Raw genomic sequence first — 24,283 nt, forward strand, 5'->3', positions numbered from 1 at the left:
TGTCTAATTTCGTGTCACAGTAAATGTTATATGTATTGCTCTGGATATGTGCAGTAGTACTTACTAATGAGGGCACTTTGTTTGACCTCTGTGGCTGATTTTATGTAGGGAGCAGAGTGAAAACATAGATAACTTTGTTCTTGCTGACTCATAGGACATATACTGTATACACAATATTCGCAATCCATTTGATTAACAAATTATTGCACATGTATACATATCATAGCATGCATGCCCTAAGCCAAAATAGCTACAAAAATAGCAAAAATAACCAATAGCAATCCCCTTTGCAATTTGATGGAATGGAAGTCTTTTAACCCTTTGAGTGCCACGTGAATATGTCAAAATTGGTGTGAAAATTGCCAAGCAAACATTTCATTCATCATAATGACCTGTAATGTTTACCTTATATAGGAAATGCACAAAAGAGGAGGTATGGATCCGCACAGACTTAATACATATTAGATCTTTTATACTACAACCATTAGTAAAACCAATATGCTGGACTACTCAATTGTATAGTGGTAGTCTTGGATTGGTGGTGCGCCCAACACATCAGTATTTGTAACTGTAAGGGGGAGGTTGTATGCAAGAAGCATACAGAAAAGGACAAATGTGCCTTTTTGGGCGCACTCTTTGTTCAATAATTTGGTATGATTAATTCATTAAAACATAGCTTTTATTGGCTTCTTATTCTAAAAAATTAGGAGCATTCATCGTTTCTTGGTCATTTGATACATGGTCATTGACCTTCAATCAAAAAAAGGGTCACATACAACATTTGGACAAGACATCAACAGACATTTAAAGACATGCTAGGCTTCTAGCTGGTCCTCATGTGTAACCATCTAATTCGTGTGACCTTTCACAATAATCAGGTTATAAATTTTTTGTTGTTTATAGTTAATTTAAAAAAAAAAAATTTTAGAAATTTTTTTATTTTATCAAATTGCGGACTGAAGAAGCCAACGGGCGAAACGCGTACCCGCCACCGCCAGCCACACACGTCTGGTCCATCTCCTGCTCAGCACACAGCCGGTGTGAGCACACGCCGCACCATTCAGCCACCGCATCTCGAACTGCTGTCCCCGGCTGGGGAACAACACGCGAACGCTGTCAGGTAACCACTGCCGCAGCTCAGCTGAGCGTGCGTGCACCTGACTCCACAGAGTCACATTCGGTGGGAGCTTACAGCTCCCTTCTATTGCTTCAGGGTTCCACGCTGCAACAAACTATCGACATCAGTACAATAGTAACAGCTACCTGTGGAGTCCTGATATGTGTAAATCTCATTGTTAGAATTAATGTCATGAGATTACCTGTACGGAATTGTTTTACACTGCAGCTGAGATTTATTAACAGTTGTCCAAACCCCAGTGACACTATATTGTCCAAACGGAGCTTGGATAACTTATAGATACAATTTAAATGTCTATAGCCATTTTTCATCTCTGTGCAGCATCCTGATTTATGTGTTTGAGAGCAATTAGCTCCATATATGCTCACTCTGTGTGGACAGATTCCACAGTACAAAGTATATGCATGTATAACCACTGGATATTGTAACGGCATGTGGATTTAAAGATATCAGTGACTTAGACTTTGTTGAAAGATTCACTGCAATCATTTGTGTATAAAAGGAGCAATTTACTCTCCAAAGGTTTAAATTGTGTGGTTACAGTGGATATTAGTACAGGAGATATTTATGTGCATAATCACGGGACTGGACCCCAGGGGGCATGTTACAAGCCGCAGTATAAAGATATCAGTGATGGAATTTATGTGTAAAGATTTATTGTAATCATTTGCAGACAAATAGAGCAATTGGCTCTCTAAAGGTTTAGTTTGTGTGGTTACAGTGGATATCAGTGCATGAGATACACGGGGGTATAATCACTGGACACGACCACAGGGTGTACCTACAGACCTTAGTGGGAGTGGCCAGCACCATTTTCACTACACCGTGTTTCAATGTCTGTATACCAGAATACATGTGCATAGAGATTCACTGTACCCATTTTTGATAAAATCCAGGAACTGCAATAGATTGTGAGATAACCCGCCATTTTTTCTTATATAAGATTTAACCTTTTTTATGCGTATTGGGGTGAGGTCTACTTGTATATAGGCCACCGAGAGGTTTTGACGTGAGTAGACATACATCTGGATATCCAGGAGATGTCACTTCATATTCCACTTAATATCTAAGCCTAATTAAAGTTAAGTATTCCATGCTGGTTGTTTGTGTCACCCATCCATCTTCCGTCTCTTTTTCTACCTTACTTAAAGCTTTCTATTCATGTCATGTAGGATGTCCATGTAATTGGGACTCTCTCATCAGAGATTCGATGCTTGCAGATCTCTGAAAGCAGAAGTACCAACCCATGGTAAAACTGACAAACTGTCACTTATCCACCAATTCCATAACACTCTCTCATCCATCCAGCCCATTGTGTCTCCCTGCAATACTGAAAAGCACCAGGGTGACTCACGGAGCTTATTGGAAAGCAGAAGTGTATCCTATCATAACTCCCACGGTACAACCAACCAAGCACTCTCATTCAACACTAAGTCCAAGAGGTTACCTATATACCCCACCATAGGCCTGATATCAGCAGCACCCACAAGGGGCCGGTCTAGTAGCCAAAGAGGAGACTCCTGGCGAACAAACTGGGTGGTAACTTAGACGGGTGATTGAACAGCAGATGCTTAGGAGCAACCGGTTGTTGGAGTACTTTTCACGGGTGACTACACTCACCTTCTTCAGGTCCACCCACTGGGCTGGGTTACTTTCCTCTTCCAAATAAGAGTGACAATAACCCTATGATACCACAACTGAAGAGTATAAGAGATTGACTGAGCGTGTGTGGCTGAGCGAACCGCTGTTATTTTTTGCCGAGGCAATTTGATAAAATAAAAAAAATTCTAAAATTTTTTTTTTAAAAATAAACTATAAACAACAAAAAATGTATAACCTGATTATTGTGAAAGGTCACACAAATTAGATGGTTACACATGAGGACCAGCTAGAAGCCTAGCATGTCTTTAAATGTCTGTTGATGTCTTGTCCAAATGTTGTATGTGACCCTTTTTTTGATTGAAGGTCAATGACCATGTATCAAATGACCAAGAAACGATGAATGCTCCTAATTTTTCAGAATAAGAAGCCAATAAAAGCTATGTTTTAATGAATTAATCATACCAAATTATTGAACAAAGAGTGCGCCCAAAAAGGCACATTTGTCCTTTTCTGTATGCTTCTTCCATACAACCTCCCCCTTACACACTTATATAGGAAATATAAGCTTTTTTTTTTTAAACAACATTTTTTTTTTATTTGACTTTATATAACAAATGTGCATGATGTCATTTTTAGGGGATATTTTGAGCATCTCTCACAGAGATTATGGCGCTCAAAGGGTTAAGGTGTTTTAAGGGAGGGTCTGTGATGTCAACGCCAACATCGATCAGCCTGTTTCTGGTGCAGAGTTGTGGTCACACTTTCACATTTGCACAGACTGGGAAAATCATTTAATGGTCCAGGAATTGCAATTCACTCACAGATTTACACGGGACAGGTGTTCTTTCTGTCTGGGCAAATTTACAGATGAGCGATTATTGCTTACTTTGCAGTCCTCCAATTGTTAAAACAGCAGCTGATGCCCCAAGTGTTAAAACAATGATGATTACTAATGGTGGCAGTTCCAGAGGTGGGGCTGCAGTGCAGTCCAAAATTTAAATAGGGGAGCCACATGAACTGCCACATAGTCCCGGACAGCGATGTTTGGCAGCATATATGGTTGCAGTTGGCAGGGCTTCCTTATCTAAATTTTGGACTGCATTGCATCCCCTCCTCTGGAGCTGCCACTGATTACTAACGATCGTTCTCCCTGGACTGAACAGAGGAGGTCTGTTCCCAGGAACCACCACCATCCCAGCTCTGAGTAGGGGACCCATAATAAAATAATATGTCACACCACAGTTCAACCAATTAACGCTTGTCAGCCTTTTTATTATTTTATGCTCTGCAATCTTTGCAATCTTTGCAATAATTACTGCTGGGTTTACACTATTTTTATTTTAAGTATTATAAGTAGTAGCTATCATCAAGTATTTGAAGATGACTATGACTTCTATATGCTTACTGAGGCTACATTAAGCTATGCCAGTGTGACTATGCCAAAATTAAGGATGACTCTGAAAGAGGTATCTTTTTTTGTAATGTAATGTAAATGGCAGGTGTTGAACTGTAAACGTCAGTATTGGCGTGTGGGTGGTGGGACCAGTGAGATGAAGTTTTACCTCGGGGACCAAAAAACCTTGCACCAGTCCTGATTTCCATGCAGCAATTCCTTATGCTTTTAGATTTTGAGTATATGTGAAGTGTAGAAGAATTTTTAGATTATAATCTCTAATAAACATGACCCTCCTCCCGAGATGCAGATATCATCCCAGCGGTTTAGACACTGCAGCCAGAATACCAATGTCAGCATCCCAACTAGTGGCCAGAAGTCCAGCACCAGAATCTCCACAATGCCAGATTCACGAATGAGGCATCCCTATTGTAAGCATGCATGGCAGTTTAGGGTTAGACCAGGAAGGGTGGGTGTTAAGGTGCTAAGATTAGGCACTTAAAAGGAGGGGTAAGGGACAGGCTGCAGGGAAGGAGGGTTAGGTTTAGGGTGAGGGATAGAAAGGTTAGTGTTAGGCACTATTGAGGATAGTTAGGGTTTGGATTAGGCTGTGGGGAAGGAGGGTTCAGATTGGGGGACAGAGGGATGGTAAGCATACATACCAGACCCCTGTTAGGAATCCTTTTATTGGGATGCCGATGTTGGTATTCTGACCACCAGCATCCCATCTGATGTGCCTGACTTTTAACCAGGCAAAGGTTTGCTGGGCAGAACACTTTACCTATTTTCACCCCCTTAGCAGCTGATGCCCCATAGTATACCTGCCTAAATGGTGGCTGCACATAACTGTGACTGTATCGAGACCACCTGGTAGGTGCACTGGCAGAGTTGACCAACTGGCTCATTTTCCAGAGATCAATAAACATGTGCAGGAGCTGATATGGATATCCGACACTGAGACTTCCCTCCTCCGAAGGGTCATGGACTACCTTCTCTACCCCTTGCACTTAGACACATAGGGTGCCAAAAAGGGTGTGTGGCTGTGAGAAATGGCCATGGATTGTTGATATCCAGCCGTGAACTCGACAATCCATGGCCGTTCTTGGCAAAAAGAGCCTGACTGCTTTTAAAGTTGGGCTCATTTTGCCGAGATGCCTTTTCAATGCTATCGGGAAAGATAGCATTAAATAGGCACCTGCCGCTATTTTCCCATCAGAAATAGTGGTGGGGGATTGAATATCCCCCAAAGACTGCTCACCTGGGCTGCCCAAGAAAGCAATCTATATCCAGGAGAAGAGGGGGGGGGGGGGGGGGATTTGTCCAAAATTCAATGGAGGGGGAATTCCCAGAGTGGCACACTCATGTTGGCTACTGTGCTCACTTATGGTGATGAATTGGCCGATACTTTGCCTAATACCACAGAAATCAAACAACTTATTGCAATGCCAATATAACTCTGCACATCTACTAACCAAGAGCTTTCATTTGGTATATGATGTGCCCTGCTCAGGCAACGGCATCATAGAAATATGTCATTCAGACTGTGGCACACTAGGATACAATTATTTAAACCTTGGTGACCTATTTGTGCCTTGAAACCCCCATTTTCTCGGTTGTCCTTCTCCTAATGATAAACCACAGTCCTTTATTATATGATGTCTTTATGTTGGGGAAGAACACTTAAAAAGTGACTGAAGTGGCTTTCCGCTGCATTCATTCACTATCCAATTCTCCACAGACAGGAAGAATTGTTGTACTGAAAAAGATCACAAGCAGTGACAAAACTGTTTGAAAGGTCAAAACGCCATGACCGATCTATTGATCCTGAATCACACTCATGTGACTGGAACCACCTGCCACTTTGAGTCATTGACATTGACAGTGGAGATCCCTTATCCAAAGAAGTGTGGGCAGTCAAAGGTTAGCGGATGGGAAATAGAATTTGTGCGTGTTCTAGGTTGCTATTATTTATTCAGACTGCCCCTTTACTCATTCTTCCCCCTTACTGAAAGGCAGCTTCTAATGGGCAGAAAGAAAGACTATCTTTCTCCAGAAGATGCTGAATGATGAGGAGATCACTAAAACTAGGATAACTAATGGATTGTCTGGTAATGCCTGAGGAAATATTTTATAGTTGAGATACCTACTGTCAGATAGATCAGCAATGTACACTAAATACGGCTGAAATTTAACTCATTGATGACAGCAGAATCCTCACAGCCATTTATTAGTAGAATAAGTTTGAAGTCTGAATTGATCAATATATTGCTGAAGTCAGTGGCTGGGGCCCGGTGACAAGCTCACGCTAGAGGGCACAATCCAGAGCAAGTATTTTATTTCAAGATTTATAGATTCAAGCCATTATTTAGCAATAGAAAATGCTTTTTTAAACTATTTTTATAAACTGGTAAAATTAATAAAACTATTATAAAATACTCAAATGCAGACTCATCTGCTCACTATAGTATATATAATATCTACATTATAATAGGAACTTTACAATGATAGATAGGTAGATAGATGTACACGGCACTCTCAGGGTTAATTAAAAGTCATCATGGATTGTATTCATTGTTTGCAAGGGCACCCAGGTGGATATGTTTATTTTTAGCAGTGCATATACTGTACTGTGGGGGTTATTCTGGTCCGTTCCTTCTGACCCCTTCGTTCCCAAGGCATCCAATTGTGGGCGTTTGCGCAGGCGCATTCCTGTGCATGTGCATAGGCAGAGTGCGTGTGGCCACGGCGAACAGACTGTTCGCCAGGTGCATGCACCCAACATTGTGGGCAGGGGGCGTGGGGGAGTGTGGGGCGGTGGGCAGGGGGATTTACCCATGGGAACGTCAGCTGCCCGCCCACTTCCTCTAGAATGTCCATGTGCATGGGCCTTCCACACCATGATGTGGGTGTTCCCCCTGGCCTGCAAATGGATGTTTATGTTAAATGCCAGCACAAGGTACATGAATAACTTTACACCCCACAGTACATAAGGACAGGTGATAGCTAAGAAGAATTTAATAAATTGGGGGGGGGGGGGGGCACCAATATTTTTATTGCCTCCGGGCAACTGGGACGAACTTACGCCACTGGCGCAGAAAGACACTCCCTTCATTAGTACTGGAGTCAGTAAGCTGTATAAGTATAAGGGGCACATTTTCAGAAACAAGAAGTCAGCTAAGGGAGGCCAGTGAGCCCCTTAGCAGCCTACATGTCTAAAACCAAACATTCAGAGTCTCTGAGATTAATGATCATCCTAAAAGTCTGTCTGAGAGCCTTAGGCAGGGCAAAAGTTCAAAGTGCCCCAGGAGTTAATACAAATGTATTGTGTCTTGTAATGCTGCTAAACACACATGTATAGACTCTCAGGGACTCTCCATTCATACTGCCCATGTACATGTAAAGAAGATTATACAACTGGCATGTAGGATCTAATGCTTGTGGCATGTGAAGGAGACTTTGGCTTTAGGCTGCCCGGCTGATGCTGTAGCACAATGTACATAAAGTAATGGTTCCATCAATAAGTTACATTGGCACAGGCATCTGGCATTTAGTTTAAGAACTTTACCCCACACAGTACATTGGGACGGGTGATGGCTAAGAAGCATGGAATAAATTAGGCCTTTATTTTTCTCTCAGTGACAACCTCTTGGTTAATCAGGCATTGGTTAAAGGTTCCCTGTTGTAAGCTCTCAAGGACCATTTCATTGGCATAAAGGATATTATTGATGAATATATCATAGATATGAACAGCTTATAAGAGCTATTAAACAGGAGTAGACACAACAGAGTAGATCCAGTTAGTCTGCGAAATCAGAGACAACTGTTTTCCTCAGACACAGTCAAAGGGCCTGATTCAGACCTGATCACTGCTTTGCGAATTCGCACTGCGGACAATTAAGAATAGACTGTGCATGCGTATGGGCAACAATGCACGTAGCCATCCGCCGAATAAATCCTACTACTTTTTTTCTTGTCTAGCAGTTCACAAGGTTGTGGGAAGTCTAGCGCTGCAATCCCGACACCAACAAAAAATACTGTCAAATATATTATTAGAACAATAGTATTAATACCTCAAATCTCATGCAGCTGTATTATTTAAGGGTTCTCTGCTCCTAAAAGCAAAACTCGAACTACAAAAATAAATAAAACTGCGCAAGGGTTTGGGTAATTAGTTATTCACTGTCATGCGTCCTGCTGGGTCTCCGGGAGCTGCCGACCTGGGCTCTCCTAGAGGGGTCTGGGGTACCCAGGCAGGGGACGCCCGGCCATGCCGGGGATGCAGCTACTGGACAGAATTATATGCTCCGGTGTTTGGTGATGGCTAAGGACTTCCTCCCGTTGCTAAGCAATGGGGATGCCGGGGGTGGCCGGCCTCTGACATCATGCATCTCCTGGCTGCTCAGAGCGAGGTGGCTAGTTCAAATGGCCTGCGCTTGCTCTAGCATACGCCTGTTATAGCTCTGCTATAGGGATGTACGGTATATTCCCCTGGTTCCTGAAATCTCCTAACAGCCGTCCAGTCCTCTGGTTAAAGTGTTAAAGTGTTTTAATGCTCATGCAATTGTTATCATCTAATGTAAACTCCTTTATATATGTCTGTTGTTGTCCTTTAAAGTATTTTATGAGATACTGTATTTAAAATCTACTGTAAAAGCCTAAGGAAGGAGAAGTGTTGTGACAATATCTCAGGTTACTGTACCACAAACTACTTTACTGTGAAATATAATGATTTGTGCCACTAGGAAAGAGCATTGGAACCTGGTAAGAATTACTCATCATTATCAACCAACAATGCAGTACCTTCCTTGGTATCAGACTGGACTACTGTATGTTGTGTTCACCAACCAGCTAAACAAAGCTCAGACATTGAGCCAGATGTGACAAGCTTGGACAAGTGATAAACAATCAGACAATTAGCTCATAAATGTCACTGTTCAAACCCAATCTGTTCTTATTGGCTGGTTTTTGTTTCACTCTCCACTTTATCACTTTTTGAAGCTTGGCGCATCTGGCCCTCTATCTGTTCTCAACTGCACATGTGCGAGTCTGACAGCCATGCATGTGCAATCAGAGACTACTGGGTATAGATCCATTAGCAAAGTGTAGCCCATGGGCTTGAGTGGATACAGTTAGCTACTAGGGCCAAGTATCACATTTTGAAGCTCGCTAATTTGTCATTGATAAAAAATCTTAGAAATCTATGGGGCAAAGGCTTAACTACTATAAATGGAGGAAGTGCAGTTGCTACATGGGCCAGGGTTGAGAGAGTCCCACCTTCCCTTTTAAAGTTCCATGTGTTCTATATATTTTTTTACCATTCGGTGGTGCATAGGAATCCGTACAAACTTAATGCCCTGATTATGCCCCTGGATCTGGGGGCCGCTTTAAATGTTGCTATGAAGCCTGCAAAGTGCTGGCTATTCCCTAGTTTACGTAGCAATAGGATGATGAATATGGAGAGGTTATATACTCATTTATAGGGTAAGTTTAGGCAGGCAATTATTTCTATAATTGGAAAACACATAGAAAAGCTGTCAGACGAGGTCTTTTACATATGAGAATTATTGACGGTCAAAATAATCAAAATAGTGCTCTGGTGTAGGTTATAGGTTACATGCACATAAGCATATATGTAGTATCATGTCCTCAATGATAGGCAACAACGGGGCAGATGTATTAAGCCTGGAGAAGAGATAAACTGGAGATAAAGTGGAGATAAATTAAAAGGAGATAAAGCACAGCCAATAAACTCCCAACAGTCATTTTCAAATACAGCTGATTGGCTGGTGCTTTTTCTCTGCTCCAGGCTTAATACATATGCCCCAATATTAGAATAAATGTACATGGACCCACGTGTTTTGGTTCTAATACATCATTATATTTTGGTTTCCATTTTGATTTAGATACAGGTTTTGGTTCAGGTTAGGATTCCTGTTCAATCATACATTCAATTTAAGAAATGAAAAGAAAACCAGCTAAAATCATGTATTTAGTGTACAGGCAATCCAAAAAAATAGAAAATCCAAAAATCAGTTTTTAAATCTGAGTTCTGAAATGACAACCGATCCGAGCCAAGATGGAACTCAATTCCACTCAGAACCCCTGAGTGTGAGCGTGTTTGCAATTCAGGAAACCCGAAACCACACATCTCTATTAAAAAAAGACCAGTAATCCACCATTTACATAGTTATAATAGGTTATTAAAGAACACTAAAAGTAGCAGCAGTATAAACAAACATAAGAAGTACACATAATGACTGGATATATTAGTGTTATATGTAATAAACGAATAAAAACAAAGGGTCACTTATTTTTCCCTGAACAAACAAAGGCGAATGTCTTTATATTTATTCTAAACATAAAACCTCTCCATAACTAATTAACTTCTATCTACAGTGATAAAATCCAAAAGCAATTGAGTTGTAAAAGCTAATTATGCCCCAAACCAGAAGGTTAATAGATGGTGTATACTGCGCCCACACACACCTCTACCACTACATCTCCCTCAAGTTTTTAACCCCCCCCCCCCCCCAAAAAAAAAAAAGAAACACCCAAGACACCATAATAGCAAACTGATTGATCAATTAGAGATGAGTGAGTGTTTTGTCATCGGAGATGGAGCAGGGAAGTTTGATGGGGAGGAGGAGCTGCCACTCTCCTGCTATCACAAGAGATAAAAACCCACAGAGGAATCAGCAGACAAAGCAGATTGTCCTCAGCTGCCTGCAAACAGAGATAGAGGAGCCTTGGAGCATCTTCACCTGCCTGCACTGTTCCTTCCATCACACAGTAAGTACCACAACCAGACCAGGAATCCAGGCAATTGCTCATCTCATCCTCACTAATGTCACAGTGTCATCAGTCTCATTTTACTTTACATAAAAAACTGTTGTAGCTCATCCCAATGGTATTTAAATGGCTCAAAAGTGTGATATTTCACAGTATAAAACTTCTACTTGTTTTGTAGTGCAAACACATTTTTTTATGCAGACAAATTGACTTTAAAAAATAAGGTGTAAGTTTTGTAGGAGATCATTTTATCAGAAACGTTCTTCTTTGGGATTCCAAGAGGCATTTTTATTTGTTATGCACATAGCCTCTCTCCTGTAATATATACTACACCTTTATTTGTGATAGAACAACTTGAGTTCTGCATAGCTCTGCATTCACAATGTAGCATCTATCTATCTATCTATCTATCTATCTATCTATCTATCTATCTATCTATCTATCTATCTATCTATCTATCTATCTATCTATCTATCTATCTGTCTTCTGTGAGCATAGAGGACCTCACCAACTCCTCACCAGTGGATAACATGTATTATTGGTATCATGGAAAGAAGTCAAGAAATTAATGAGGAACAGAAAACTCAGCAGGCAGCAATATTGATGCAGACTTTTAGAGCGCTACGTATCACGAATAGCCTGCGTGGGGGGAGTCTTCAAGTTAAGTGTTAGCAGCACAATGCAACAGACTGCAGACATTCGGTACTTTAAACAAATCACTCATGGCTAATCATCATTCTCAAACTCCCCACCATGGATTCAACTGCTTATCTGCCAAGAGAGAGGTTCAACTGAGTAGTCAGATGAAGGCCCCTGCATCTGGCTGGTAGGATGCCTGGCTTGGTACCCTTCTTCCAAAGGATCCTCCAGGCACATACACTGCAGTGTGTGGAGCTGTCTGGAGCATCTTGGAACTCCAGGGCACTTTCTCCAGCCACTTGTTTAGTGCAAAGCCTACATTTAAGGTTACACTCCTAGAACAAGTAGAGTTGAGTCCTCTTTGAACAGTACATATGCAATGTGTTCAGGACACTGCATCATTGTAGTTATCTTATAGTATTTTTTGGGACTGTTAGATCAATGAATAGGAAGCGTTAAATGGAAATATTATATGGAGCAATAGGAGGAATAAAATAGGATATGTTTTATGTAGCAATTGTGCTGCCCTCCTCTGCCTCCCACTCCTCCCCTCCATATAATCCACTCATTACAGAACAAACAGCCCCATGCACACAGATCACTGCCCCTAAATCATAGACCACATTGACTTCACAAAGCCCATTCCCACCCTTAGATCAAACTGCTTCCACTCAACCCCCTCTTACATCATACTGGCTCCACACAGCCCCTTCTTACATCATACTGGCTCCACACAGCCTCTTCTTAGATTACACTGCCTCCGCACAACACCCCCCTCACAGATTGCACTGCATACAGTATGGCAGGCATGTCCAAGCGGTGGCCATCCAGCTGTTGTGAAACGACACATCCCAGCATGCCTTGCCATGGTTTTGGCATTCCCTAATAGTAAATCTGTGGAGAGGGTTCTGTAGAATTCCTCAGCAAAGACTGCTTACACATCCATGGTCAGATGACCAGGCATCAGAGGTAGCGCAGTCTTCCCCTGAAGCAGAACAACATAGCAGAACGGGATCCTATCAGAGTACATGTGGCTATATCTACATTACAACAATACAAACTATCTTATTGCCACAATCAGCAGCAATAAAAATATTATAACAATACAGTCGAAAACCTGATAATTAGTAAAAAAGTCCCTTGGTCCAGTTGTATCATTGTGTTTGTTATCTATAAGGAAACAAATATGTAGTGTACTATACTTATGGACTTTACTATAATCTCTGCACTTCAGATATGTGGCCTAGAAACAGTGTCTTCTGGCATTGTCTTGTCATGGAACATTCTCCTTGTAATGCTTCATGGTAAGGACATTTCCAGGTAATGAAAATCATTCTAATGACTATGACGCACAAATGCATGCCCCTACATATGGCAGTGGTTTTGCACAGCATTACAAACTGGGATTCAGGAGTCTCCCCGACACTATGTGGTAAATTTACTAAAGGTGCCCATACATGGTACAATTGCTGGGTGCGATGAGATGCGCGTTCCTGTCATACATCTCATCGCACAGCTCAAAAAGTATGTGCTGCACATACTCTATGTACTAGATCTCATCTCATTGCATTGCAAAAGGTATGTGATGCAATGCAATCTAGTCCAATAATTGTACCATGTATGGGCACATTAAGATAGGAGTTCTATTGAAGATGTGATGTTGCCCATAGCAACTAATCAGAATCTCCTTTTTTATTTTGAAGATAATAGACAGAAGCTGATTGGTTGCCCACAACTACATTTCATCTTCAATAGAACTCCCATCTTCATAAATAAATCCTAACTACTATGCCTCAAATTTTCACTTCCTGTTGCATCACATCATTTACTATTGCTGAATCAATACAATATGGACCCTGCTAGTGGCAGATTGGTGGTGTTACTGTGGGACATGAAATGTTTCCCATTTATGTGCGTAGTTCTTAAACGCTTTTCTGCTAAAAAGTGTTTGGAACCAATTAAGCATACTGTATAGTGGGTTGATACAAAGGGTGACATTTAATAGGATGTGAAATTTGATTTGTGCGATTTTTTCACTAAAAACGGACGAAATCGCATGTTTTGACGAAATCGCATATTTAATGAGATGTGAAAAACGGCGGAAAAACAGCAAAAACATTCTGAAGGTGCGATTTTTAGTAAAGCCAGAACTCGCATCCAGATGTTTTCCCATTATAAAGTATACAAATCGCATATTTAATGAGATGTTAAATGTTACTAAAAATCGCCACACATGCAGACCAGGTTCTGACAGGCGAATTTGCCTGAACCATGCACAGATCATTGAGATCTGTACATGGTCCTGTCTCAAAAATGTGTAAAAGTTATTATTATTTTTTTTAAATGGCGTGAGGTCCCCCTTCCTGAACATAACCAGCCCCGGACTCAATGAGCCGGACCTGGTTTCAAAATACAGGGGAACCCAGATTTTTTTGTCCCCCCTATTTTTGGAACCAGGTCTGGCTCAATGACCCCGGGGGCTGGTTATGCTCATGCCATTTTTTTTATTTTTTTTTTAACACAAATTCGCACATTTCCAAATTCACACATTTTCATGAATAGAAATCGCACATTTTCATGACTAAAAATCGCACATTATCGCACCATATCTCACTTTTTTGCCTGGAACACGCAGCTCATTAAATATGCGATTTCACGGCAAAAAATGCGATTTTAAAAAGTTCGATAATGTGCGATTTTGGAAAGTGAGTAAAACTCTCATCCTATTAAATGTCACCCAAAACATCTACACTTGTGACTGAAGAGACATAACTGTGCTGTACTGGAGTGCTCCCACATAGGAAGAGATTTACCAAAGTTTGGTGAAAGATGAAATACCAAACATCAGCTTCTAACTAAGAGCTGATCGACTGTTGCTTTATTTTCATACAACTTTATCTCTCTACAACAGGGATAGCCAAACCAGTTCCTTGGATCTACCAACAGTTCATATTTTCTAGACTGGTTTGAGCCACCCCTACCCTCCAAGCTTTGGTAATCTCCCCCTGCATTGGCAAAGATCAGTGAGGGCATGATGATGAAATTGTGGGGTACTGTAGACAAAGTTCTGCATAGAGGCAATCACACCTACTTTCTGTTAGATCCTTTACAGAAGGGACAATACCTGGTATAAGTGTGCACTGGTCAGGAATTGAATTTGGTCAATGCGGTAGTAAATGTAACCACTACACCAACCCTGCTGCTCTCCAGCCTCATCCTTGCCTATGTCTCTCCAGCAATATCCCTGCCTTATCTCCAAAGCACTATCCCTGTGTCTTCAGACTTCAGACTCATTCACACCTGTGACTCTCAGCCTTAATATTCTCCCCTCTCATGTCTCTTCATCGTCATCCCTGTTTCTCCAGCTTCATCCTCAACAATGTCTCTGCAGCACCATCAATGTCCTATCTCTACTGCACCATCCCTTTGTCTCCAACCACATCTACACTATGCCTCTCCATCTTGAACCATTGGCTCATCTCATCCTATGTCTCACAGCCTCATTTTCACTTTGATGCCCAGTCTCATCTCCTCTGTCTCTCTCAGTGTAATCTGCACTGAGACTATCAGCCCAATTTCTTCTGTCTCTCAGCATCATCTCCACTGTGACTCACAGTCCCCCCCCCCTGTGTTCCTCAGCCTCATCTTTCCCTAATGTCTCTCAGTTTCATTCATCCCTATGCCCATCAGCCTTATCCCTCCTAGCCTCTCTCAGACTCTTACCCAATGTCTCTCAGCTTTATTCAACCCCCCGCCCTTCCCGAGTCTCTTAGCCCAATTCCCCTTTGTCTCTAAGTGTTTCCAAAGCCATGTATCTTCAGTATCCTTTGTGTCTCTCCATCTCCAGCCACTCTTTCTCCTGCTGCTCCTTTTCACAGGTCCTCTGCAAACCAGTGCATGCAATGTCATGAGCACTGTGCTGGCACAGAGGCAAAACAAGAATAAGCAAGACTTCATCAGGGGTAAAGTTTTTACAAGTATATTTCTTCATTTTCGATTAAGTTCCTATTGGTCTTAAAGTGGTCACACCTTTCTATAGAGTTCCTGTCCTTTTTAAGGGCCAGATTATCAGTGTAGGGTGGTCCTTCATAGAAGGGCCAGATTATCAGTGTAGGGTGGTCCTTCATAGAAGCTTTTTCTAAACTTTTTTTTTCATATGAAGACATACAATGATTTTCCCTTATAGGGAACTGGAGGGGTGAATTATTTTAGCCTCCTTGGCTTCTACCATGATATATCAGTTGAAAGGTGAGGGAGAAATGTACAAATAACCCTTTCTCCTTGAGAAGATAGATAAATGGTAAGATAGAAGTTAGCTGGTCACTCCTGGTTGCAAGTGCTAGTGTGCTCTTCAGTGTTTTAAACATAAGTGTATATATATATATATATATATATATATATATATATATATATATAGTCGCAGTACGGTCCGGCACTCACTCCGAAGGGTTAATGGCCACGGTGCCTGTCTCAGTAAACAGTGTAGGCTAGAAAAGAAGACTAGCACTCGTAGGTCTTTCTTAGAAATTTGTATTCAGCAAACCAACATTTCGGGGCAGCGCCCCTTTGTCACACACACCTTGACAAAGGGGCGCTGCCCCGAAACGTTGGTTTGCTGAATACAAATTTCTAAGAAAGACCTACGAGTGCTAGTCTTCTTTTCTAGCCTATATATATATATATATATATATATATATGATCCCCAATAATCCTAAACACGCTACCAGAAATGCAAATAAAACAAGGTATACAAGTTAACTTTTTCTAGACTTGGCTGCGGACCACAACATTCCCCGAGGGTTCAAGGAATAAAGCCCACAAAATGTTTTCCAATAGTGGAAAGGCGCCTATAATACAGAAACACAGTCCATAAGTGATCATCCTTTTTCAATGATGCAACAAGGATTTCATCCAATATTAGTTTTTATTTTGTCCTTCAATGGAGAGTCAATAGTACAATCATATGCATAAAAAATGAACCAACGCGTTTCGGCTTTAAAAAGACTTCATCAGGGGTACCATGATACAATCTTGTGGCCACTGTGGAAAGTTCACAATGAATAGAACTGATATATTCCTTTATTCTATCCGAAATATGAAAAAAATTCTTAATAGTGAATAAACCGTGAAATATGAAAGTGAAACCTAGGTGGGTATTCAATGCTCCGGCGAGCGCATGGCAGCGAATCCTGTTTTGGATTCGCCATGCGCTCGCCGTGATTCTTCTGTCCCCCGCAATTCGCCGCCAGCCACCAGCCGATACTATTCAATGCGTCAGGGGCTCGCTGCCCCTGACGGCGAAAATGATCCCTTATGACGAATTCAGCTCCCTGCCACTGCTGCTGGGGATGGAGTGGAGTCCCGGCGGGGGGAGCGCGCTTATGCCGGCGGGAGACTCATCACACAGCCTGAGGACGGGTGCAGCAGCAGCAGACCTCTGGCTCCAGCAGTCGCTGTGGAGTGCTGACATCTGCTAACACCGCGCTGGGCTGCTGGAGGTCTGCTATTGCTGCTGCTGCTGGACCCGTCTCTCCTGTCAGGTCAGTGTCACTCCCACCTGTTGCCTTATGGGGTCGGGGAGCAGAGCGGGCTGCGTGTCGGGTGTCGGATCCCGGCTGAGAGGTGCCCGGGCTGCTCACCAGCATCTTCCTCCAGGTGCCCCCCTTTCTCCTCCGCAGCGGTCCGCACTTTACTGAACGGGCGGGGGGCGCAGTTGATCTTACATAACGGCTGCAGGGAGCCCCTGTCCGCCCGTGGGTGGCATGTAGCAGGGTCTGGCAGGATGTCCCTGCGGTGTATGTGAGATCAACGGCGGGGTCCCTGCAGTGGATGGGAACTACTAGTTCCCACCCACTGCAGGGACCCCGCTACTGATCTCACATACACTGCAGGGACCTCCTGCCCGCCAGCACTACCTGACATGACCCTGCGCTGCCAGACCCCACTGCATGCCACCCACCAGCGGGCAGGGGGTCCCTGCAACCCTTATTTGAGATCAGCGGGGCCCCCCTGCAATATGTAAGTGAATCAGCCGCACAACATATGTAATGTGACCAGCAGCGCCCCCCTGCATATGGTATGTAAAAAAAAAAATATATAATTAAAAATATATTTGTGTTACTTGTCCAGTTAAAAAAATAGAAAGACCCAAAAAAAAAATTAATAAAAGATTTTTTTACACCCCCACCCCCCCCCAAAAAAAAACAAAAAACATCATTTTAAAGGATCACATTCCAGTTCACCTAAAAAAGATGACGAATGCTAAACGGAGAATCATGGCGAAAATCAATGGAGAAAGCAGTTCTCCATTTGAGCATTGAATACACTGTCGGCGAATTCCACTAAAAACCCCATTGAAAAATCACAGGCGAATTGTGGAGAATCATTTACGGCGAATCGGCAGACATTCGCTGTTCATTTGTGGCGAATTGCCTCCATTGAATATGGCGAATTGTTTTTTGTGACAGAAAATTCGCCGTTAACCCAGCGAATTGCCAGATTCACTGAAAAAAAACGGCGAATCTGAGGCATTGAATACTGGCCCTAATGTGACTCTCCCAAAGGTACCGTTTACTCTCACCTAAGATATTAACAGAATATTAATGAGAAGTTTATCCTTGAGGGGTTGGTAAGGATAGCAAACAACCTCTCCAAATAGCCTCTTTCTCCTACAATTGTGGTCAGCAGAAACTGGAGCAGCTGCCGAGGCCCAAATGCCCAGTGGCGGTGGGCTGTGCTCTCATAGAGATCCCCCGGCTCCCGCTGCTTTGAGCTCTCTATGATTTACAGAATGTACATTGGAGGGAGCTGCAGTCATTTGAAAGACGCAGCAGAGGATCTCAGCTTTGTCTGCCTGGGGAGGTAGGCTCTCGGAAGCAGCAGGAGCCGCGGGATCTCGGTGTGAGTGCAGCGCCACAGGACCAACTCCATGAAGATTTTGTCTGTCAAGGGGGTTTCTGGGTACTCAGAAACCCCCCTGCGTGCACCACTGAAGAGGTATATTGCATGTGACCTTTTGGAAAATGCAAAATGACAATAGTGCTGGGTCCAGGGTCCTTAAACAAACATACATCTATGTCTTGTACATACAGTATATATTTTACCCTGTATTAGTAAGATTTGAGCATAAGTAGAGTGTTGGGGTTATGCATGTCATTGAAATGTCAGGGGTTACAGTATTCAATTCAGAATTATATAAAAAAGTCTGATTCAGTCTCTTCCAATGTATCTCCAGATGGTGACCTCATTGAAGCTGTGGCCAATGATGATAGCTGTTGCAGTTTGCATCTTAATATGTCTAGGGACAATAGTGGAGGGATATCCACCCAAACCAGAGAATCCTGGAGACAATGCTTCCCCAGAGGAAATGAATAAATATCTGACTGCTCTGCGACATTACATTAACTTGGTGACACGGCAGAGGTGAGAGGTTATTTCAACATGAGTGTACAATATAAAAAAAGAAAGACATTGTTAAATTATTGTTGTGTATATTCCAATTATTTAAATAAAATGTATTTTAGACTGTGGACAGAAAATCTAGAACACACAAGTTTTTTTTTAAATTACTCTTCAAATAATAAAATGTTTTTGATGTAGACAGCCGAGGTTAAATAAAGGACATTGTTCTGGCCAATTCGCTCCCATGCAAAATTGCATGGAAACGCAATATTTTTGTTTTGCGCTTTTCTGCGCATGTGCATGTGCTGTGTGTGACCGGCCAAGTGAATTCACCGGCCCTCACACACAACAGTGCAAGTGGGGGGCACTGGGCATTCTTATGCCCCAAAGACGGGGGTGCCGGGGGCATGCAGCTGACATCACCGGATGTCAGCTGCCCGCCATGTCCTCGCACAGGACACACGCAAAACTAAGACTCCTGAGATTGTCTTAGTTTTGTGTGTACTCACCACACCATTTGGTGGTCGGTGACCATCAAATGATGTGGGTGTCGCCCCATAGGCTGCGAATGGATGTTTATGCAAAACATCCATTCGCAGCCGCGCGGGCGAATTCACCCTGCGAAGGGGGGCAGGCAGCAATGCGAGCGGTGGGTGGGCTAAAAAAGACACACAGCGCTGCAAGTCAACCAGAATAATAATATACAGGCCAACTTATCAATGAGTTTTATCTATTTAAAACTCATTGCATATGATAAATGATGCTCTAGCCAATCAGCTCCCAAGTGTCATTTTTCTAACACTGATTAGGAGCTGATTGGTTGGATCACCATTTATCATACTCAATGGGATTTAAATTGCTAAAACTCATTGATAATTGGGCCCATAGTATTGTAAAACAATTGCTACAATATTTAGATCACTTTTAGCTATATGGAATGTAATATGCAAGTTACTTAAGTATCTTTATGTGATTAATTACATAGTACTATTTTAATTCATTAATTCAATGACAAAAATAATCTACTTTAAGTTCATGTAAACCTAAAACAAATACAATATGCAGCCTGTGCTATTCGGCTGATGTGGAACTAAAGGGGCCTCCACACGGGGAAATTTACTGAGCGTTGTGAGCGATGCTACTGTAGATCGCTTAGAATACTCAGCAGGGCCGGTGAGAACACTGGCCCTGCCCGGTGATATTACTAGATTTATCAAGCATGCTGCATAGGCGATAGCAACGCACAGGTTAGAACATATTCATCTATTTGTATTGTATATGTATTGTGCATCAAATTTCTGCATTTTGCAATTTAATGTTATTCCCATTATCTCTTCTGCAGGTATGGAAAGAGGGACAGTCCTGCTGACAATCTGCTTTCTGAGCTTCTCTATGGAGATAGCGGAAACCACAATAGCAGATCACGGTGAGTAAACTAGATACAGGAGAACAAGTTAGAAAGAAAGCATCTGTACGCAACATGTAGCACAATGTTGTCATAAGGAAGTACCGACAAGAGAGGATCCAATATGCTCATCAGAGGCTCCTCAGAGGCACTGCTTAATTGATGACAAAAGATTGCTAACAAATGTTACTCATTTCTGAAAATGAATTCATACATTTTATTGTAAAAATATATATATATACCTAGGCTGTGTACATAGTCCCCCATTGGTCAGAGATCCCATTAAAATTACCCCCTACCTCCTTAGTACTAAAAGATCTCCTGTTGTATAACGCCACCCCAGTGGTGTTATACAACACCACTGTCGTGGGACACCGGAAGATATGTATTATCAAAATGGGTGCAGTGTGTGGTGTGGGCCCCTCTGGGACTCAGGATACCATGTGCACCGCACACATTGCACCCATTATAGAAACACCACTGATGGTTGGTAATAAGTCTCAGCAGGTGCCGGATGACTGGCCGATCCCAACAGTCAGTGTACCAACATCGACATCCCAACAGTCAGAATCCCAACCAACAGGGGCTATTTACCCTTGATCTGTGGCAAGCACATCAAGCATTCGCCCCCCCTGTCGGAGTCCCGGTTGCTGGGATTCCAATGTCGGTATACTTACCATCAGTATCCCGACCGTTGGCCAGTGATACCACACCCTTCTCAGCTGGCACAGTGTCACCTCAGCAGTTTTATGTACAACTGGTGAACATTGATGTGCACTGTATATCCCTGCTCGAGCTGGAGGTCTAGTTTAGTGTATGTGACACCCAAATGGGTTAAGTAATCAGTAATGTCATTAATTCTTCTGCTGCTCAGTAGCAGGATGCAGTGGTGCATACAGCAAGGGTTTTTGAATACACCCCCTCCCCTTCACCTCATTCCTCATATTCCCCAAACATACACATATACCAGCAGAGGTGCCTGTCTAGGGCCCTGCAGTTCCCAAGGGGCTTCCTATTAGTTCCTGGCCATCCAAAAATGTTGTCACTCTGCAATTAGGGCTTAATTCAGACCTGAATGCAGGGCAAATTTGTTCTCAAAATAGGCAAAACCATGTGCACTGCAGGTGGGGCAAATGTAACATGTGCAGAGAGAGTTAGATTTGGGTGGGGTGTGTTCAAACTGAAATCTAATTTGCAGTGTAAAAATAAAGCAGCCAGTATTTACCCTGCACAGAAACAAAATATCTCCACCAAATCTAACTCTCTGCACATGTTACATCTGCCCCACCTGCAGTGCACATGATTTTTGCCCATTTTGAGAACAGATTTCCCTTGCGATCAAGTATGGATCAGGTCCTTACGGTGTGTAGTCAAAATCTAGTCATCACCCGTGTTCTCTCTATTGAGAACACGGGCAGTGACATAATGCTCAGCACACATATCCCTGCTGCAGTGATGTGTGCTGAACTATCCGTACTGAGCAATCTGTGCTTAACTAGATCACTCAGCACAAAGCTCCCTTCTCCCCGTGTATACGGGGCTGAATAATGACTGAACCTTTAAAATTCTTCATGTCTTCTCTATTGAAACTATTTCTTATGAAATCTTCTGCTACAAGACATCACTAGACCTGGCCCAACTAATTTAGTAGTTGATCATTTATTCAAATATTATGTGGAACATTTTATTATATATTTCTAATGTATTTTTTCTATACTTTTTATGAGAGAAACGGTTTTCCAAACATTAAAGATCTTTTTTAGTATTCATATAACAGAATTCTTAGGAAAATGGATCGTCCCACCAAGACATAAGAAGAAAATTACAAAGGATTGGCGCCATATAGGAAAAGACATACATGGAAATATGTGCAAAATAAATAATTTAAGTATACAGTTATACATAAAGTTCTAGTATGTCCCTAATATGTTTTTTCATATTTCCTTAGGTTTGATGACTCCTACAACTGGTGACCTTTGGACCTTATCACTTCCCCCATCCCCAGGTGGCCGTTCTCCTGCCTTCCCTAATTTTTAACGTATCAATTATTTTTATGCCATTTCGCATTCTGACTGTTTCCTGTATCTCATCTCCCCGTATAGTGGGGAGTCTGCAGACTAGGGGGTGCCACCCTCATGTGGAATAGAGAACACGCGTGTGCGTGTTGTGTGTGTACATCATCCTACCAGAGCTGCCTCCCCCATGACATGCAGTCTGTGATGTTTGACAAGAATTCCACTGTGTCCAGAAATAAAAGCAAATTTAATGGAAGCTAAATGAGTTTGCTATAGTTCTTTAATCTTATAATAAAAAGCTGAGTTCCAAGACATTGGGGTGTGTATCCCACTGGTTTCCTAAAAAGTCAGACACTCGCCCATATCCCACACACTAGCTAGCGAAATGGACAGGTATGATGAGATAATTTTCTGTCAAACATAATGCCAAGATTTTCCGCTTTGCGCTATGGGGGCGGGGCCAAATGGTGTAATTCGTTCTCCACCCCCTTCTCACAGTGTCCACCTCCAGACTTTTGTGTATGGGGATTTTTAAGTATTGTCTTGTATGCACTGCAGTCTCATTCTTATATTTGTGCATAACAATAATATTATCACTGAACTGATTTGTAGTATATTGGAGATCTATAATAGTTACATACAAAATATGAATGTGCATATAAATAAATATAAAAGTGGATTGATTCTTTCCAAGGAGGCTTCTATAATTATTTCCAAATATTTAACAACTAAAATAGTACTTAAACAAAAATACAAATACATTATATATATATATATATATATATATATATATATATATATATATATATAGGCCCTTATTCTTGTTCACTCTTTCTGACAAAATATTTCCTAGATGGACAAAACCATGTGCACTGCAGGTGAGGCAGGTGTAAAACCCCACCCACATCTAATTATCTCTGCACAAGTAACACCTGCCTCACCTGCAGTGCATATGGTTTTGTCCATCTAAGAAATATTTTGTCTGAAAGAGTGAACTTGAATAAGGGCCTCAGTTCCTGCTGGAGCCTGCACAAAAATAGCCCTGTATATATATAATCAATAGATAAAATAAGAATCTTGCTAACCCCAGCAATGATGGCTGAAAATGTTTTGCTAGAAACCGTAGTTCATGCACATCATGCCATAGGAACGTGTGCAACATTAGCAGGACCTTTCAGGAAGGTAAGCCAGAGGGGGTCGGCGAGGTGGCGGGTTTGCGTCGGAGGCGGCGGGTGGCGAAAAGAAGCCCATAGGCTTCTATAGGGTATCGCCACCCAAAGGTGGAAATACCCTTCAATGTGGTATCGGTGCGGCCGGGTTTTGATACATAGGAAAATGCGGTAAAACCGGGGTTTTACCACATTTTCAGTTTAATACATCTCGCCATCTTATAACACATCTTAGGGGGAGATGTATTAAACTGAAAATGCGGTAAACCCCGGTTTTACCGCATTTTCCTGTGTATCAAAACCCGGCCGCACTGATACCGCATTGAAGGGTATTGCCACCCTTGGGTGGCGATACCCTATAGAAGCCTATGGGCTTCTTTTCGCCGCCCGCCGCCTCAGACGCAAACCCGCCACCTCGCCGACCCCCCTCTGGCTTACCTTCCTGAAAGGTCCTGCTGGACCCCGGAAGGTAAACCCCTCCTCCCCCTAGTGAAGCAGCCGGACATCCTTCCGGCTGCAGGGGGGAGGAGGAGGCGCCGCGGACAGCCTGCTTAGCTGTTCCCGGCATGAGGGGAGAACCAGGCGGCAGGGAGATGACGGAGACCCCCACACACCACAGTACAGGTATTGCGGGGGTCTCCATCACCGCACCGCAATGCCAGCCGCATATGTTAGTACATATGCGCTGGCAACGCGGCGGGCGGGCGGCGAAGGGCGGCGATGTATTTTAAT

General features: G+C 42.5%; 1 protein-coding gene across 1 annotated transcript; it reads left to right on the forward strand.

Annotated features, from left to right (window-relative positions):
• Positions 1 to 10,816: 10,816 nt before the first annotated feature.
• On the forward strand, positions 10,817 to 22,638 carry LOC146007095 (peptide YY-like). The gene is made up of 4 exons (XM_083145478.1): positions 10,817 to 10,922; positions 18,796 to 18,983; positions 20,305 to 20,388; positions 22,316 to 22,638. The coding sequence occupies exons 2-4, from the start codon at positions 18,796 to 18,798 to the stop codon at positions 22,338 to 22,340; spliced, it is 297 nt and encodes a 98-aa protein (XP_083001604.1). The 5' UTR covers positions 10,817 to 10,922; the 3' UTR covers positions 22,341 to 22,638.
• The last annotated feature ends 1,645 nt before the right edge of the window (positions 22,639 to 24,283 follow it).

Source organism: Crinia signifera, chromosome 6 (genome assembly GCF_055691185.1).
Source record: "Crinia signifera chromosome 6, ASM5569118v1, whole genome shotgun sequence".
Taxonomy (NCBI): domain Eukaryota; kingdom Metazoa; phylum Chordata; class Amphibia; order Anura; family Myobatrachidae; genus Crinia; species Crinia signifera.

Coding starts and splice junctions, on each gene's coding strand:
- LOC146007095 (XM_083145478.1), top strand. CDS start 18,796: ATGGTGACCTCATTGAAGCTGTGGCCAATGATGATAGCTGTTGCAGTT. Junction 18,984..20,304: donor AACTTGGTGACACGGCAGAG/GTGAGAGGTTAT, acceptor TCTCTTCTGCAG/GTATGGAAAGAGGGACAGTC. Junction 20,389..22,315: donor AACCACAATAGCAGATCACG/GTGAGTAAACTA, acceptor ATATTTCCTTAG/GTTTGATGACTCCTACAACT.